This window comes from Falco rusticolus, chromosome 5 (genome assembly GCF_015220075.1).
Source record: "Falco rusticolus isolate bFalRus1 chromosome 5, bFalRus1.pri, whole genome shotgun sequence".
Classification (NCBI taxonomy): Eukaryota; Metazoa; Chordata; class Aves; order Falconiformes; family Falconidae; genus Falco; species Falco rusticolus.
Genome location: NC_051191.1, coordinates 40673480 through 40690381, shown reverse-complemented (window position 1 = coordinate 40690381; position 16902 = coordinate 40673480). Strand labels below are relative to the sequence as shown.

At 43.8% G+C, this 16902-nt stretch overlaps 1 protein-coding gene across 1 annotated transcript in view; it reads left to right on the top strand.

Annotated features, from left to right (window-relative positions):
* The first annotated feature begins 1764 nt into the window (after window positions 1–1764).
* Window positions 1765–16902, top strand: part of ANO6 (anoctamin 6) — a 76661-nt gene continuing 61523 nt past the window's right edge. The window contains exon 1 of the mRNA XM_037390321.1: window positions 1765–1876. Within this exon, the coding sequence (XP_037246218.1) occupies window positions 1780–1876 (97 nt within the window). The 5' untranslated portion in view covers window positions 1765–1779. The remainder of the gene's footprint in view (window positions 1877–16902) is intronic.

Here is a 16902-nt window from a genome sequence, read left to right as displayed (position 1 = left end):
CTGGAGTAAATGGTCCTGGCAAGGGGTGGCGTAATTCACTCTCTCCTTGTAACCTCACTGAGTGTGAAACCTGACAAGTGGGCATAACAGTAAGGCACATGGCTGAGATGGTCAGAGGCAGACGGGCAGCCTCACAGGGCAGTGACCAGGTTTCTGACTTGGGACACAAGAAGGTAGTTTCTGTTCTGATGATTTCTATGCCCTCGCAGACCACTTCTGTCTTCAAGCGAACAGTGTGAGGGGGTCTTTTCTAAGCAGAGTTGCTCCAAAACTTCCCAGTTAAATTTCTCGACTTGCTTGCTTGAACCTAGACTTGCTGTAACCCTAACCCACAGCTGCTTGAGAACAGATAACCATGTTAGCAAGTGACCAGCTTATCTGACAAATGGCTTCTCATCCACATTCTTGTTTGTGTATTTTAGACATCCTGGGTCCTGTGGGCCATTTTGATATCAGCAATAGACTAGAGATTGAAAGTAGATTGCTTATAGGGTATTTATTGCTTGGGGGAGGTGGGGAAGGTTACCTTGCCCTTCTTATTTTCTCCTTTCCCCAAACGCAACTCCCCCACTTCTTCAATCCATTCTTCTGGTCTTATTTCCATTTCTTCCCACTATTAAAGCTCAGTCCAGTTCCTCTCTGGGCACTCCTTCAGATGTTTTTCAGTTTTAGGTACTCTCTACTTTCCCCCTGGAACCAATACATGTGAGTAGATTGGCATATTGCCGAGCAGTGAAAGCCCTTTTCAGGAGTACTTTTGTCCCCACAGCATTTCTGCACGGTGACTGGCAACCCTGCATTCCCTGTGTTGCAAAATCTGAGTTTGCATGTGGAGAAAGAGATGGGGATGAGGACAACCCCACCCCTGTGAAACAGTCAGCTGGGTTGAACCCATCAGTGGAGCTCTAGAGATGGGCTTTTCATTCAGTCCTTCAGCATCTCCCCTCCAACTTCTGCTACCTTCTCCAAATAGCTCTGCCAATTACTTACTGGTTTGGGTTTTTTTTATGTATGTGGGCTTCACATTTTCAGAAGTATTTAGCAATGGTGAGTTCTTCAGCACTTGGGTGCATAATTTGACATATTTTTAAAAGACCCAGAGGTTTCGCTCCTGACCCGGTTTTCAGATGTTAAACTTGTGGATGAAACCAGAGAAAGCTTTGTAAAATCTTCAGCCTGGATCCTGCTGAAAGTTCACTAATTAGTTTTAAGATAGCCTTTGATCGGCTTATGATATTATCATGGTATGAATTCTATGATAGGGCCAACTGCAAAAAAACTGGAACAGAACACACACTGATTAATGTTTTTCCAGCTTCTCCCCTTCCATCATTCAGGATGCTGCCAGTGAAGTACGTACAGGTGCCCGCTTGCAGAGCACCGTTTTAACACGGGTCCCTGCCAGGGAGCGGTAGGTGCCTCCCACGCGTCCCGGCAGCTCCGGCAAGCTGCTGGCTGGAAGGCGGCGGGCTGTGCGGCCTCGGCAGGCACACCGCTGCCCGGCCGGGACCCCCGAGCGCCCCCTCCTCCAGCCGAGCCCTTCAAGGCAGGGGCAGTGCGAGGCCGCCCGCAGCGGGCCGGGCAGCAAGCGGCAGCCGGCAGGGCCGCCGGCCGGCACCGGGCACACTCGCCGGCCGGGAAGGTGGCGGCGGCCGCCCCGCCCGCCCCACCGCCCCCACCCCGCCGCTGCCGCTCCGCCTCCGGGGCAGGGAGGGCCCGGGGCGGGCTCGCCTCCCCGGCGGCGGGAGAGCGGGCGCGGGGGGCCGCAATTTCGGGAGGATGAATGCGGAGAACCAAGATGTGCTGCTGGATCTGGAGGGGGAGGAGGAGGAGGAGGAGGAGGAGGAGGAGGAAGACGACGATGACGGGGAGACCGGTGAGTCGGGGTGGCGCGGGGCGGGCGCCCCGGGACAGCGCGGGGACCGGCGCGGCGGGGGCGCCCCCCGGGGCGGGCGGGGGTCGGCGGGGGCTGCAGCCAGGGAAGTGCCCTCGTGGAACCGGTGTCGTGGGTGGGGAGGACACCTGCTGGCGCCGCGCCCCGGGCAGTGACCGGGCCGGGGGGTGGCAGGCTGGCTCGCCCCGCAGCTCGCCCCCCGCTGCTACAACTGATGATTCCCCCGCGGAAGACGCGCCCCGCTGTCCGTGCCGGCGGCGCGCCCCAGGCGGGGCTCCCTCGCCCAGCGCCGCCGCCGCGCTCCTGCTTGCCCAGCGTCAGCTGGCGGGGGAGCACCGAAAACTTTGCCCGTTCCTTCCCCTCTCCTGGGAGGCACAGGCGTGAGGTGGCACAGGGCAGCGCTTCGCAGCCAGCACAGTGCGGTGCCGGAGCCCCTAGGCGCCGCTCGGAGCCCCCAGCCCGGGCACAGCCCGTGCCGCCCCGCCGGTCCCCGGGCAGCGTGCGGGGCACCACCGCCTCGCACCGGGCCCCGCGGCTGGCGGCAGCGCCGGCGGGCAGCGGCTGTATCCCCCCAGCTGCCGGCTGGCTGCCTTAGCTTGGCAGCCAAGCAACGGAGGGAGAAGATGAACACCCCCCCCCAAAAAACAACGTAAGGGAGGAAATTGGCAAAGCATAGAAAGATAGTAATTTCTTAAACAAAGCGGGGGGGGGGGGGGGGGGGGGAGGGAATGCATATTCTGTCTGCCAGAAATGTAGACCGTAAAATAAGCTGAGAGTTCTACATTCAAAATGTATGTTACTTGTATCCCAACAGCAGTATCCCAACAGCAGCAGCCCAGGACAATGACAGTTGTTTTTACTGTGGGAATGAATTCTATTAAAGTATTTCCAGCAAACAGCCCAAAAGGGGCTGGTTCTCGGCCGGGTCAGACTGAAGGGGTCTGTTTGTTTCACTAAAGAGACACAGATTTACTTCAGGTCACAAGCTGTTTTCAGCTGTGGTACCCAAGGCATTCTGAAGTCCTGTACGTCTACCTAACCGGTTAAAATGGATGTAACAAACAAGGAGTGCAGGCAAACATCAGTTAGACAAGCAAGTAGGAGGTAGGTTTGTGTATACAAATTAAAAGGGTTCCTGCTCATTATTGTTCAAAAGGTTGTGAATGCTTTTACAGAGAAGTACAGGATTTTGGTATTAGTTTAATATTGGGGCTGGATTTCTGCATTTGTAAAAACTTCTGGTGAGATTAGCTTTCTCTGATACTCTGGTGGCCTCTAAATACTAATCCTTAATAATGGCCACTACAGTTTGCCTCCTTTATTCGATTAGCTCCCTCCAAAAGTGTATAAAGTTTGAGCCTCACCCAACGGTCTGTGGAAATCAGGGGGATGTCTTTCCTCCAACATTACTAGCCTTTGTTTCAGATGCCGTGGGAGTATCCCTTGCTTTACAGTAACAGTCCAAAAGACAAATTCAGTTTTCCATATGAAGTGAGGCAGAGGAATTTTTTGACTCCACTCCCCAGATTAAAGGGTGAATCAGGACTGCAATTTATTAACCAACACATGCCTTTTTTCTTTCCATTCTTCACTCCAAAGAACAACTGAATTGTTTCCTACTCATGACTATCAAATCTGGGGTTAGTTTGGCTCGCAGAGCCAGCAAATAATGAGCTGCGTGTTCTGCTTGCAGGATACAGCAGCTAGGAACAACTCATGCTATGTGGCAAAATTGGCTAAAAATTGAGCAGTGATGATTTCATGAGTTGTTATGCAAAGCCTTTTACATGCCCAGGTCTGTCACATATGCTACTCTGCCTTGCAAAATGCATGCATCGAGGTTTTTACACTATGTATAATTACAGGAGAGCTATTTTATTAGCCTGAGGAACTGGCAAATCATCCATTATCTCCAATTTTATTGTACCACTTGCATCTGCATTTTCCCAAGACAGCCATCCCTGTTTTAGCAAGTAAGTAGGACTTCTGAACTCTTTCCAGTTGTATTCGAGATCAATCCCAAGTGTTTATGGCTCATCAGGAAAGCATTATTATGGCATATCAAAGTTTGTAGTCATGGCACATAAAGGGAGTGCTCTGGCTCATATTGGCATACAGTTGGTTTTGGTTATCCTTGCTGATGGCTAGCAAACCACTCACGTCAGAGGCAGACTTAGGTGTTGAGGGAAAGAGCTGGACTCATGAGTCCCAATCCGCAGGAAGGTACCACGGCTGTGCTGCCTGCCATACATAGCTTAGAAATGGATTATTTCAGTCAGACTTGTGCTTTGAGAGTCTTGTCCAAGGGTTAGGCTTTTTTGACAAGTTTAAACCCTTTTTTTTCCAGTGCTTAAACTAGATGGGCAACTTTTTCTTCTGGAGTCAGACTGTTTTCAAGAGGATTGTTACATTAGTGGAACCAATTTGTTTCTGAGATATCTTGTTACCAGGCAGAAATGGTGGGAAGGACGTTGACCTGCAGTTGCCACAGCATTTAAAATTCTCCAAACCCATTATTTTCCACCTAGAAACTGTCAGACAGTTCCATAAACTGTGAAGTTTTTTCTTTCCCTGGTGCCAAACCTCATACCATATATAAATTAGTTTGCTTGTGTTTGGGGATTTACAGAATATCAGAGTGTGCTTTTCTGAAAATTAACTTCTGCAGACAATATCCAGACGCATCCACTCTGACTAACCATTCTGCATGAAATACTTTTATTTGGGATATGTTAGCGTCTTGCTCATTCTTTGTGGTCTTGGTTTTGCTCAAATATATCTCCTACTTGTTCCTTGAGCCTGAGTATACAACATCTCCCCACCTTTTGACATTTTTTTTGTCATACAATGTAGATACTGTGCTGATGAAGATTCCTGCTCTTCTTTCTGAAAAGGATTTCATGCTGCTGTTCAGCACATGTTTTTACCAACTACAGTAAAAAAAGTACAACAGTACTGCATTATTCAAGCAACACTGGTTGTGGAGTTGCACCCTAAAATAACCGGGTTTGCGCAGCCCACTGTACCACTGGAAACCTGTCCTAAGGGATGATGTTGTAATCCAAATGGTGAAGAGCAGGTATAGCTATTCTTCACCTCATTAGTTTTGCTAACGGTTCTGTCCTCTGCTTGTTTCCTCATGGCATATACTGAATTTTATCATATTGTCTGCCTAGAGCTTCTATTTTTTCCTATTTGATAGCTTCATTAACTTGACCTACTTCTCATATGACCCTACAAATATTATTGATATCATATACTGTACTCCAATATGGATGTAGAGTACCAACAGTGTTCTACAAATTGCTCCAGTGTTTGCCTTCATGATGCTGCAGAACGGTCAATTCTCTGTAGAAGTCTTCGGAAGACAGTGGAAAGTCTGAACAGTTGGATTCCTTGACTGAAAAATTTGGCTTTGTCCTGCAATCTATTTACTGTAATCCCCACACTGTGGGGAATTTAAAGGTGGTCTACTCATCAGCAGGTGCAGGGATCAGATCTCATAGTCTTGTAATATGCAAGGCTTTATAAGCAGCTTCTTTAAAAAAATGTGATTCTGTTCCTGAAAGGACAGTATCTTGCTTTTCAGCCTACCTACAGTAATAAGTAAGACTACCTCAGTCCATTCTTATCACACCTGGTTTGCTTTTCTTTTTCTTCTCTGTCTTGTAATCAACTTAAAAATTATTGGGGCACATTGCAGTCAGCCACTGTCCTGAAGAAGACTGTGGGATGGGTACATCCGATGAGCTGAGAATCAAGAATTTCTGCTCCCTGATTCTGTGCTGTTGTTGTACAACATCTAGGAGACAAGAAGAGACCCTTCATGGTGAAGTCCAGGAAACACTGGCCTGTACTAGTGGTCAAAACTGAAAACTACCTTTCATGCCTTCATGTCCTTCCTCTTATATCTGCTACCTTGATAGTTTACCTAATTTCTTCCTCTCTTCATACTTCAGTAATTTTATTTTCTGACCTTGCACCCACTTCACTTTTACCAAATGCAAGTCATGCAGGAGTAACAACCTTGTCACCAAGTATGGTTGCATTTGAACAGTACACTGCTGGTACCACTCACTTTTTAATTCTGATTTAATGATTTTTCTATAAAACTACTAAAAAGCAAATAGTGAGAGTATAAATATTTAAATACAATATAATTACAGTTTTGCAGCTATTTATAATTCATAAACTCTGGAAGAGACCAGAATATTTCAAGAATCAGGCAGGAATTCAGGAAACTGAAAAACTTCACAGATTTTCCTCTTTTTAAAGTTCTCCTACCATAACAGAATCCCCAGTTTTCCATTAAAAACTTCCTGTACTTTGATAGTATTCTTTGCTCCTGTATTTTGGATTTAGCTGTACTGAACATATGAGTGCAGTTTACAGATAAGTCTACAATCTGTAGGAGGACTTGTTATCTGCAATTTTATCAACTTGTGCCATTTGCACAACTTTAATAATAATAGTTTCGTTTCTTTTCCTGGTTATTAAGTCATTAATTTTATGTCAGATATTTATCACAGGTCATTCCTTAAAGTTTTTCCTCTATTTACATAACCCTCAAGTTCTTTTAAAAGGACAAATACCCGATACACATTTATCCTCAACATCTTAGATTTTGTAAATTACTTTTCAAGCATTATCATTTGTAAAAAAGAAAACTTATCAACGCTGATAATGTAGGAAACAGCCAGGCTTTTGTTACATGGTACAGAACTCCAGCAGTTCCATAGTGTTACAGTTATTGAAAGTAATGCAATCGAAAACGCACAAAGAATGTCCTAGTTATCAGCTGATTTGCAATTTACGCAGTATATGAAACTGCAGGTAGAGAGCTTGAATTTCAGGAGACCAGAGATGTGGAAGGAATGGATGTATGCATGCTGTAACAAGTGTTGTGCTTCCACACAAATGGACCTTTTCAAACGTAATAACATCTGTTACTATATGCATAGGAAGTTCAAAAAAGTTGTTATCATTTAAATCACTTCAACCTAGTATTTCTTAGTACCTGCTGTTTCCTAGAAAATGATGGGTTGCATGCTGTGGAATTAAGGTCTGGTTTGCCACTAGACATGTGGCAAACCCCAAGGGGGAACTGATACTAAAATGGATGTTTTCTGCTATGGTAAAAAAAAAGGAACAAACACAAGGGTGCTTTTCTGTAAGAGCAATTACTTGTCATAAATTAAATAGTCTTTGTAATGCCTTCCAGCTTATCCCTTATAAAAAATGATTAATTTTTTCTTTTACTGTTTTTTCTTAGTTTGAGATAATACGTTCTTGTACCTCCCTCAAAAGTCAAATAAAAAAGCATTAGCCTAAGTTTGGGATTAACTGGGGTTGGTTCAGGAAAAAGGGTTACTCAGTTTTGTGCGTTATAAATAACGCACAAATAATAAAACTAAATATCCTGTGCTTGACATGAGATCTTTAAAAAAGATGCTGCAGGCCTTAAGCATATGGAGCTGCTGCAGTTGTGTTTAACAAGATAATGCATTTAACAGGATATGAATGTCAAGGATGAGGGCAGTGAAGAATGGTGCCATGGGTTGGATTGTGTATTATTCTTATATTCAGGAAACAAAGGTGGGGACAGAAATATTATGCAAGTGCTGAGCTCGGTATCTTAGTGAGTAGAAAAAACCAGCTTGGTTTTGCACGACTGTCACTATTGCTATGGTCTCTGGCATGGTCCTTTCTAACAGTCTGAAGTATTGCTCTATAGAATATGTATGTTATTACGCTGATACTTGGTTGATATTTCTAATATAAATTTTTAAAAATATTCACCGAGGCATGGACCTAATATCACTTGTAAATTTTTAGGGGGGGTTGACTCAAATCCAGGCTCACTGTGAATGTAGGTAGAACAGTTTTCCCACTGAAGAGCATATGTGTTCATCTGCTGCGCTGGCCGCAGCGAGAGCCTGCTAGGACATTGTTAACATTTTGTTAGGGCTCAGATCTGATGAATCTGGAAGTTGAAATGAAAGCCATAGGCTGTAATGTCCCAAACAAGTCAAGCCAGCACAAATTAGCTTGGCTCCCAAAAGGAGCATCCCCCCCAAACCGCCTTACAGCGACAGTTTAAGTCTTCATGGCGCTTTGGCCTTATTTTTCATTGCAGTGTATCAGTGGCAGTGTAGTAGGAATGCAAAGCTGTAAAGAAGGACAACGTACCCTTTATCTTCTTATTGCCAGTGTCTCTGGGAAATGAAAACTGGCAGTCACACAAATCGCCATCAAATAGCAGATTTTGTTTGATCAGTCAGTCTAAGAATGCAGATGTCTGAGCACAGAATCCTTTGTCTTCACCCCTCACACTTTACTCAGACGTCCCACATCTCTCTGAAGGCTTCATGACAGGAGGAGTGTCTTGATTGCTTCCTGAGGAATTATATAGGCATCTGAAAGGATGATTGAATTGCTTGATTCAATGGAACTATCTCTAACTGTTGTTCTCACCTGTCCCAAACTCAAGCATTTGATGACAGCAATAGACATGTAGGCACAATTCCCTGCATGGACTTCAGAAGTGAGATCCTGAAGCATCACTAGGGCTGATTAGAAAAAAAAGTCCTCAACCTCATGACAAAGAAGATTTAGTGTTTGGGCAGTCCCCACTCCTCTGCAGGACTCAGACTCACTCCCCAGACTCATTACGTATACATGAGGTACCTTCCCCAAGGAGCTCAAGAGGTGTGCTCAGGCCCCACGTTTGTATGTACACAGTTTTGTACTATGCCTATGAGAAGATAACCGACCTAAAGCAGTTGTTGGTTTATCAGAGATGGACTGCTGAGTGGCAAAGGGCAGGGAAAGGAGAAGATTTGCTCTTTCATTAACACCAGGCAGCCCAACACATATCCTTCCATTGCATGATACCATCAAATGGGACTGTGATCCCTTTTTCCCATTCCTACCCTGCATCCGTGTCAGAGCAGCCTCCTCTTCACAAGCCTTTCAGTTCCAAACTTTATCAGTATAGATGGGCCATCTCCTGTGCAGCAGCTGACCTGCTGAAGGGCACAACATTACTGAATGCAAAACAGGCAGAGCCTACATAGTTTTGCTAATGGAAATAGCCATATTAATAAAATGTGTGAGTTATGCTTGTAAAAGGTTAAGATTCAGACTGGTATAGACGCCGTTAGCAGGAAGAACCAGGAAGACCAAATGGTTTGGGAAAGAGACCACATTGAAATTTCTTTAGTAAATACCAGATTCAGATTGGAAATTTAACAAAAATATATTAGAACATAAAATGACTGAACTTTAAGCAGTGTAGTTACAAGTCTGCTGGAGCATAAACATTTGTTAATTGATTTTATGCTTCATGTGGTAGAAATTGCAGCTTAGTTTCAAAATATTGTATAAAGATGAGTAAGATTGAACCCTTCAATTTGGTGTTTACCTTAAATAATTTCCAACTAAACCACTATTCATAGAAACATAGAATTCTTCAGATTGGAAAAGATCTTTAAGATCATCAAGTCCAACTGTTAACCTAGCATTGCCAAGTCTACCACTAATCCATGTCCCTAAGCCCACATCTACACAGCTTTTAAATACCTCCAGGGGTGGTGACTCCACCGCTTCCCTGGGCAGCCTGTGCCAATGCTTGACAACCCTTTTGGTGAAGACATTTCTCCTAATATCCAACCTAAACCTCCCCTGGTGCAACTTGAGGCTGTTTCCTCTTGTCCTATTGCGTGTTATCTGGGAGAAGAGACCGACCCCCACCTCACTGCAGCCTCCTGTCAGGCAGTTGTAGAGAGTGGTAAGGTCTCCCCTGAGCCTGCCTTTCTCCAAGCTAAACAACCCCAGTTCCCTCAGCTGCTCCTCATGAGACTTGTGCTCCAGACCCTTGACCAGCTTCGTTGCCTGTCTCTGGACACGCTCCAGCACCTCAGTGTCTGTCTTGTAGTGAGGGGCCCAAAACTGAAACCAGTATTGGAGGTGTGGACTCACCAGTGGCAATTAAAGAGGGACCATCACTGCCCTTGTCCTGCTGGGCACAGTTTCTGACACAAGCCAGGATACTGTTGGCCTTCTTGGCCACCTGGGCACACTGCTGGCTCATGTTCAGCCGGCTGTCAACCCGCACCCCCAGGTCCTTTTCTGCAGGGCAGCTTCCCAGCCACTCTGCCCCCAGCCTGTAGCATTGTATGGGGTTGGTGTGACCCAGGTGCAGGACCCAGCACTTCTCCTTCTTGTACCTCATACAACTGGCTTTGGCCCATCAATCCAGCCTGTCCAGATCCCTCTGTAGAGCCTTCCTGCCCTCAAGCAGATGAACACTCACCCCGCAACTTGCTTTTGTGTGCAAACGTACTGAGGGTGCACTTAATCCCCTTGTCCAGATCACTGATAAAGATATTAAACAGAACTGGCCCCAATATGGAGCCCTGGGGACACCATTTGTGACCAGCCACCAGCTGGATGTAACCCCATTCCCCACCACTCTTCGGGCTCGACCATCCAGCCAGTTTTTTTACCCAGTGTACAGTACACCCATCCCAGCTGTGAGCAGCCAGTTTCTCCAGGAGAATGCTGTGGGAAATGGTGTCAAAGGCTTTACTGATGTCTAAGTGTGCACAGCCTTTCCCTTATCCACTAAGCGGGTCACCTTGTCACAGAAGGAGATAGGTTTCATCAAGCAGGACCTGCCTTTCACAAACCCATGCTGACCGGGCCTGGTCGCCTGGTTGTCCTGTACATGCTGCATGATGGCACTCAAGATGTCTGCTCCACAACCTTCCCCGGCACTGAGATCAGGCTGACAGGCCTGTTCTCAGGATCCGCCTTCTAGCCCTTCTTGCAGATGGGCGTCACATTTGCTAACCCGAACCAACCAGGACTTCTCTGGTTAGCCAGGACTGCTGATAAATGATGGAAAGTGGCTCAGTGAGCACTTCTGCCAGCTCCCTCAGTACCCTGGGGTGGATCCCATCTGGCCTCATAGACCTGTGTGTGTCTAAGTGGTGTAGGAGCTGCCACAAACAGCAGATTTTGCTTTGCTTTTCTAGTGTTCCTTCCTTTCAGATTTTTGTTGACGGATTTCCCCTGACCCTATTAATCTGGTTAGTCAGGTTCTCCGGCATTTTTTAGGTGTGATTTATTATGGGACATTAAATATTTGCATGGGAGACTGTTTACAGTACAGTCATCAGAATGAGCTGCTGTGCCAGTGTTCTTCTGTAGGAAACAGCCACCACCTCTGTTCTGTTCAAGTACTGTTTGAGAGCAGTTGCTGCAGCAGGCTAAATGTCTGATAACTTGAGCCTCCATGGTGTGTTTCTGTCCTGTGGCTTCTAGCATGGGTGGATCTTCTGCTAAGGCATCTGGCTTTCACAGTGTCTACAGGGAGATCTTGGTTCTGGCTCCACTGCTGCAGCAGAGACTCGTGACCTGTCCCTCAACTGTTACTACTTTGGGAAATCATAGTCAGATGAGGAATCTTCACTGGGCAGGGAAGAGAATTTGTAATGAAGAGTGGGAGAAAGAAGCACTTGTGTTGGGGTGGCACTGAGTCTCCTATGCTGTGGTGGTGCTGACCAGACTAGAACTTGCATCAGTGGAAAGACTCCTGTAGCACAGACCGGGGCCTTAACTGAAGGGTCTGGTACAATAAGGAAGTGATGGAAAGAGTAAGGAGGTGGATGTAAAGGCAAAACATCCATTGAGATCCAGGTAGAGGCTAAGAAAGAAAGTAAAAGGGAAAGAGGAAGAACTTGTGACAGTATTTGCAAGTGTATAGCCAACCAGTGTAGCTATTCACTTACTTATCTGGCCAGGAACTCATAAGCAGTGGCATAAAGATTCTTTCAAGTCAGTTCACCAGGAAAATAAGCTACAGCAAGGGACTAAGGTAATATAACTGTAGGTGCAGTGAATTGAAATAAGTAATCTGTGGCGTTTTCATGCATATTTTTAATATACAGTAAAAATCACAATGTGTTCATGGTAATTTATCCAGCAGGGAAAAAAAGACTATCTTTATACTGTTAATTATCTGCAAAAATTTTCCACTGCTGTAGGTTTGGCACTGCGGTTAGAGATAATAACATTTAACAAAACAAGACTGAGATGATGATCCAGAGGGCTCTGGCCTTGCCAGAGAGTTTTATTAGTTTGTGTGCAATATTAGTAGAATTATTAGTGTTCTCTTTCTATGTGTTTTTTCCTTAAGTAGTCTAATGGAGTTTTTATAGGCATTAATGAACAAGGATGAGGTCAAACAATGCACACTTTACCCCTGTGAGCAGTCCTGTTGGCTAGAGTGGGAATAGCATTATATTTGTAAATGCTATTCATAGTAGAGAATGCAGAACTAATCCCTAATGGAGGAAATATCTCTATTAAATCTTTCATCGTGTCTGTATATACTGATTTATTCTAGGAAAAATAATTAAATTCATTTAATTATTCTGCTGTCTATAAAAGACAAGAAGGAATTTGCACAAAAGCACAATTTAATCTATAAACTGATGGCTGTGCTTAAGACAAACAGTCCAGAAAAAACTCCTACAATATTTGGTAAGACTTAAATGTGTAATACATTCTTTAGTAAAAAAAAAATAAAAACCTAAAAAAAAAATAAATCAATGTAACCTGAAGAATAAATGAGTCAATGCTGGATTTTAATTTTTTTTTATCTTGTTCCTTGCTAATACTGATAATAAGGTCATGAGAGAAAAAGCTTAAAGAGCAATGCAGTCTGGCCAAGTAGAGTTCCAGATGTTTTTGTAGGTTTTTCTAGGTTTATTGATGTTTGCAAGAAGAGCAAAGCTCTCTCATGTGCAGAAGAAGGTGGTTTTAGGTAGAAGTTGGTTGTTAAGCTGCAGCTGTTCCAAGAAAAATCTGAGGAGTCCTTCAACTGCTAAAACTACAGAGTATTTCCTGATTAGGAAAAAAAAGTATACAGTTTATTTCTCAGCTCTGGGTACAACACAGAATGCTTACATACACGAGCCTTTGTACCTACAAAGTATCTCAAAAATACCTGTAGGCTTTTACTTTAAACTCAGTATTTTCATAGTCACAGTAATTAAAAGCGTCTTTTTGGGACTCTCCTGTAAACACACTGTATAACAGCTAAGTGCAGGAAATACTTTAAAACAAACATGCTGAAAAACTCATTACAGAAATTCAAATACATCTCCTTTGAGACATGTAGATTTAATAGCAATGGGTATAATTTTAAACATATTTCAAACTTAAGATTTCTAATTAGATGGCTTATTGATCCATAGGCATTGAAGTCTAACCAAACAGTGATCTGCAATTACAATTTGGTTAATCATTTCAGTCCCAATGAAAAGGCTCCATAGCTGCCTGGAGGCTTGGCATTGGTGAGGAAAACCACGGGATCAGCTTGGCCCCTAAAAAAAGCTGTGTTTGTAGCTTGGGGCAGCTGCTGCTGCACATGGCCTGTCCTCCTGTAAAACACACTGCAGGCAGGGTACACTTGTTCCCCTAGTAACTGGTCAGTAATTTTAACAGTATGCTTGGAGTTGGTCTTGGCAAGTCTGTCTCATGGCAAAAGTAAAAGTGGCTTGTCTTCTTGTGTATCCTGCTTAAGGACAGCTGGTTTGGGTTAGTTGCTCTGGGATTTTTAAAAAAAAAAACACAACCAACCAAACCCTCACATTATATTAAGCAATGAAGAAACCCCCTTCAGTTTCAAGACAGCGCTCAGGGACTGGAGGAACTCCAGGCACATTTGTGTAATGATGTGCTTCAGTGCTGGAGCAGATATAAAAACATTCTACACCCCTCAGCTTATGTAACCCTCTTGACCAGAGGGTTAATTCTACAGTCCTGACCAAAGCTTTAGGTCACAGTGCTGCAGCAAATCTGCCTTCAGAGATATGCAAGTTTATTAGGCCAGGTGCTGGGCACACATGTGATCTAGGCAGGGAGGGCAGAGCGCTTACACAAACATGATCAACAGCTTTCTTGGTTTTATCCTTTGTACCTCTTAAAATATCAGCAATGTTGTAGCTTAACAGAGCTGATTTAAGTCAAGACATCACTAACAACTCCTCTGAAATTTCCCGGGGAAAGAAAACACATAAACCAAATGATATGTTATTATGTTTGGACCCAAGTAGTGTAGTGCTTCTGATAGCTGTTACATTGCCACAATTCCATGTACTCCTCTCAGCACATGATAGGAATCCTGATTTTTACAGGACTGCCTGCAGCTTGCTCCTATAGTCCTCACACAACAGCATCAGCTTCTGAGGTAGCAGGCTGTAGCTCATCTGTGTGTGCCAGTCTATGTAGGGACATACTACAAGCCAAACGTGACAAAAACACAAGAACAATCCTTTTGAGTTAAGTGGAACCATCAGCATCCATTAAGTTATTTAAGGGTGTAAATGTTGCAGTCTCAGACCCCAGAGACTGCATATTGCAGTTCACAGTGGGGTTTTTTTCACCGTTGTATTTTTTTCAGCGGTTTGTTTTCCAAAGCTATTCATGATGGCAACATACATATCTGTCTAAACAACGGTACTCCATTTATCAGTTGTGGTCAGTGTATCCTTGTCTTTCTTTTTGTTTGTTTGCTCTGAATGGAGGTGAGTTTCATCAAGCGTTTTGGGGATAGATGTTTATCCTGCACTTTAAGATAAGACCAAAGTGTCCATCAGAGGAGTTTCTGCATCTCTCAGTGTGTCCAGTTCACTGAACAAACCCATTGGCCATTCTTCTCAGCAGGATGCTTCTTAGGAACACCTTGTACTCAAAAATAAACTCCATAGAAATCTTGTTTACTTTCAGGATAAATCTTTCAGGTTTTTTTCATAGCCTTCACTATTTCTTTGCTGTTTTATTGTGTCACCTTTAGGGTCAGTGATTCTCTTGGCCTTCAGAGTGCCATTTGACTCCATATGAGCAAATCTGGCACATGCAGAAGAGAAATATTACTCAGAAGTGACATAAGGTGCTCTGAGGGTCCAGACTGCACAGCTGAAGTGCCAACCTGCAGCAAACAGGGACAGAGGAGTCATTTGGTGATTTCACGTTTCTTCTATTGCTCCACTTTGCAGATACTAAACTAAACCAAAGTCTGTGGCTACAGGAAGGGTGACCATTGAAATCTAGCTGTGCAAGTTCAGCATGAGCATATCCCATCAGTGCTATGTGCAGCAGGGGACTGGTACAGCAAACACTTACAGCCTTTAAGGTTTTGTCTATGTAGAATGCAGGTCAAAAATATGACAATAGTAAGATTTAAAAGCTTCTGTTTTACATGATCAGGCAGCTTTCTAACTGTACTAATGTAGAGAATTGAAGTCTCAGAAGTGAGAAAAAGTATATTTGATATTTAAAAAGATCCTTGCATTCTAGTGAGCAAAGTTTACTTTCAGGGAGGTTGAAATGCTAAATTATACATGTTTCTTAGGATCATCACTGCTGTTTATCTCATTTTCTTTGAAAGCGTATGAGCAGAATTTTCCACATTTTTAAACTGATTATTTTTGCTGGTTTTCATAATACAAAGGAAATGGAAGTGCCAGTACTGCTCTAAACGTGTGTTTTTCTGTATCTGTGAACTTTTGTCTAATATGTCCCCTTGATATGGGACAGTAAGAAGTCACGCAAGGCAAATCTCAATAAAGGTTTTGGTCTCAAATGTGTATCCCTGCTTTTTAGAATGTACATTGCTATTGAGATTAGTGGAGATACTTTGCACTGTTCATTCTAAGCACAAAAATATGGCTTGGAGTTTAGCTGTCCCTCGAATATTCCTCAAGTGCGTGATATTTTTATTTTTCATTAAAGGCTAGGTCATGCCTCTTGCAGAGAGCTTGGAGATGGGGCCACCAGAGATGCTCCACCTGGGACTGCCCCTCTCAGTTCCCTCAGCATGTATTACAGAGTAGCTGGCACAGCTAAACAGCTATCATCTCCTTGCTGTCACTTTTTGGTGTTTGCTACTCCTGAAGCCCTCTTCTCCTCCTTCTTCTGTGTCCTGCCTCCACCACATGAAGGGAAAGCAGCATGTCATGTTTTCACTGTTGTAGCAGATAATACTGGGATTGATTAGTGTGCTGCAACATCTCCATCAACATGTTAACTCAACATTCAAGACAGCTAATAACCAGTTAGAAGGACTGAGTGCTAAACCCCTCCAAAATGGAGTTTGCATTTAAACTCAGAGCTCTAAATATAACGTCACAGTGAGTTTTGGTTTATAAGTACAGTTAGACCTAAAAAAACCCCCAGTATGCAGATACTGGTTTGTCTTTGGATTCTTCTGTTTCTGTACGTGTGCTTGCAGCGTTTGTTTCACAGCTTGTGTACTTTTTCAGTAAGTTATAAATGAGTCTTTCCATATGTCAAGTTACTGATTTATGAGGTCCATACTTAGGATAAAATGTAAAGAGAAAATTTTCTTGATGGATTTACTGGATCCTAATTTGTTGTATTTTAAGAGATCTCCTTGATATCATTCTTTCAGTCTGCAATTCAGTAAAATCCTTGGAATGGAGAAGTTTATTTGCCTTCACCCAGAAGTTGGAGTTGACGCAAGAGACAGAAGGTGAAATCCACTGGCCTGTGTTACAGGGACCAGACAGGATGGCCTCGTTGGTACCTTGTTGCCCTACAGTCTGTGAGCTGGATTCACACATTTCAAAAGGTTATTTTTGTCCCCCTTGACACAAAAAATAGAATCTGCAGTACAGCCACTGTGGTGTCCTCTTAAAAAATAAAACAAAACTCAGCATAGCCAATGTCAGGGGATTATGACTAGCCTCCTACCAGCCCATCACACTTGTTTTTTCCCTACTGTTATAATGAGATGTGCAAGCAATCTTACCTAAGCTTAAATGAAAAACAACTCTTTAGAGGCTGCTTGGGTTTTTTCAACTGAAAACAGATTTTTTACATCCTCTCACTTCCACAGTTTTGAAGAAATGAATTAGAGTCTCAGTGGAAATGAGTTTGTGAAGAGGGGTATGGGTGGGTCTCTCAGCACTGGTTGC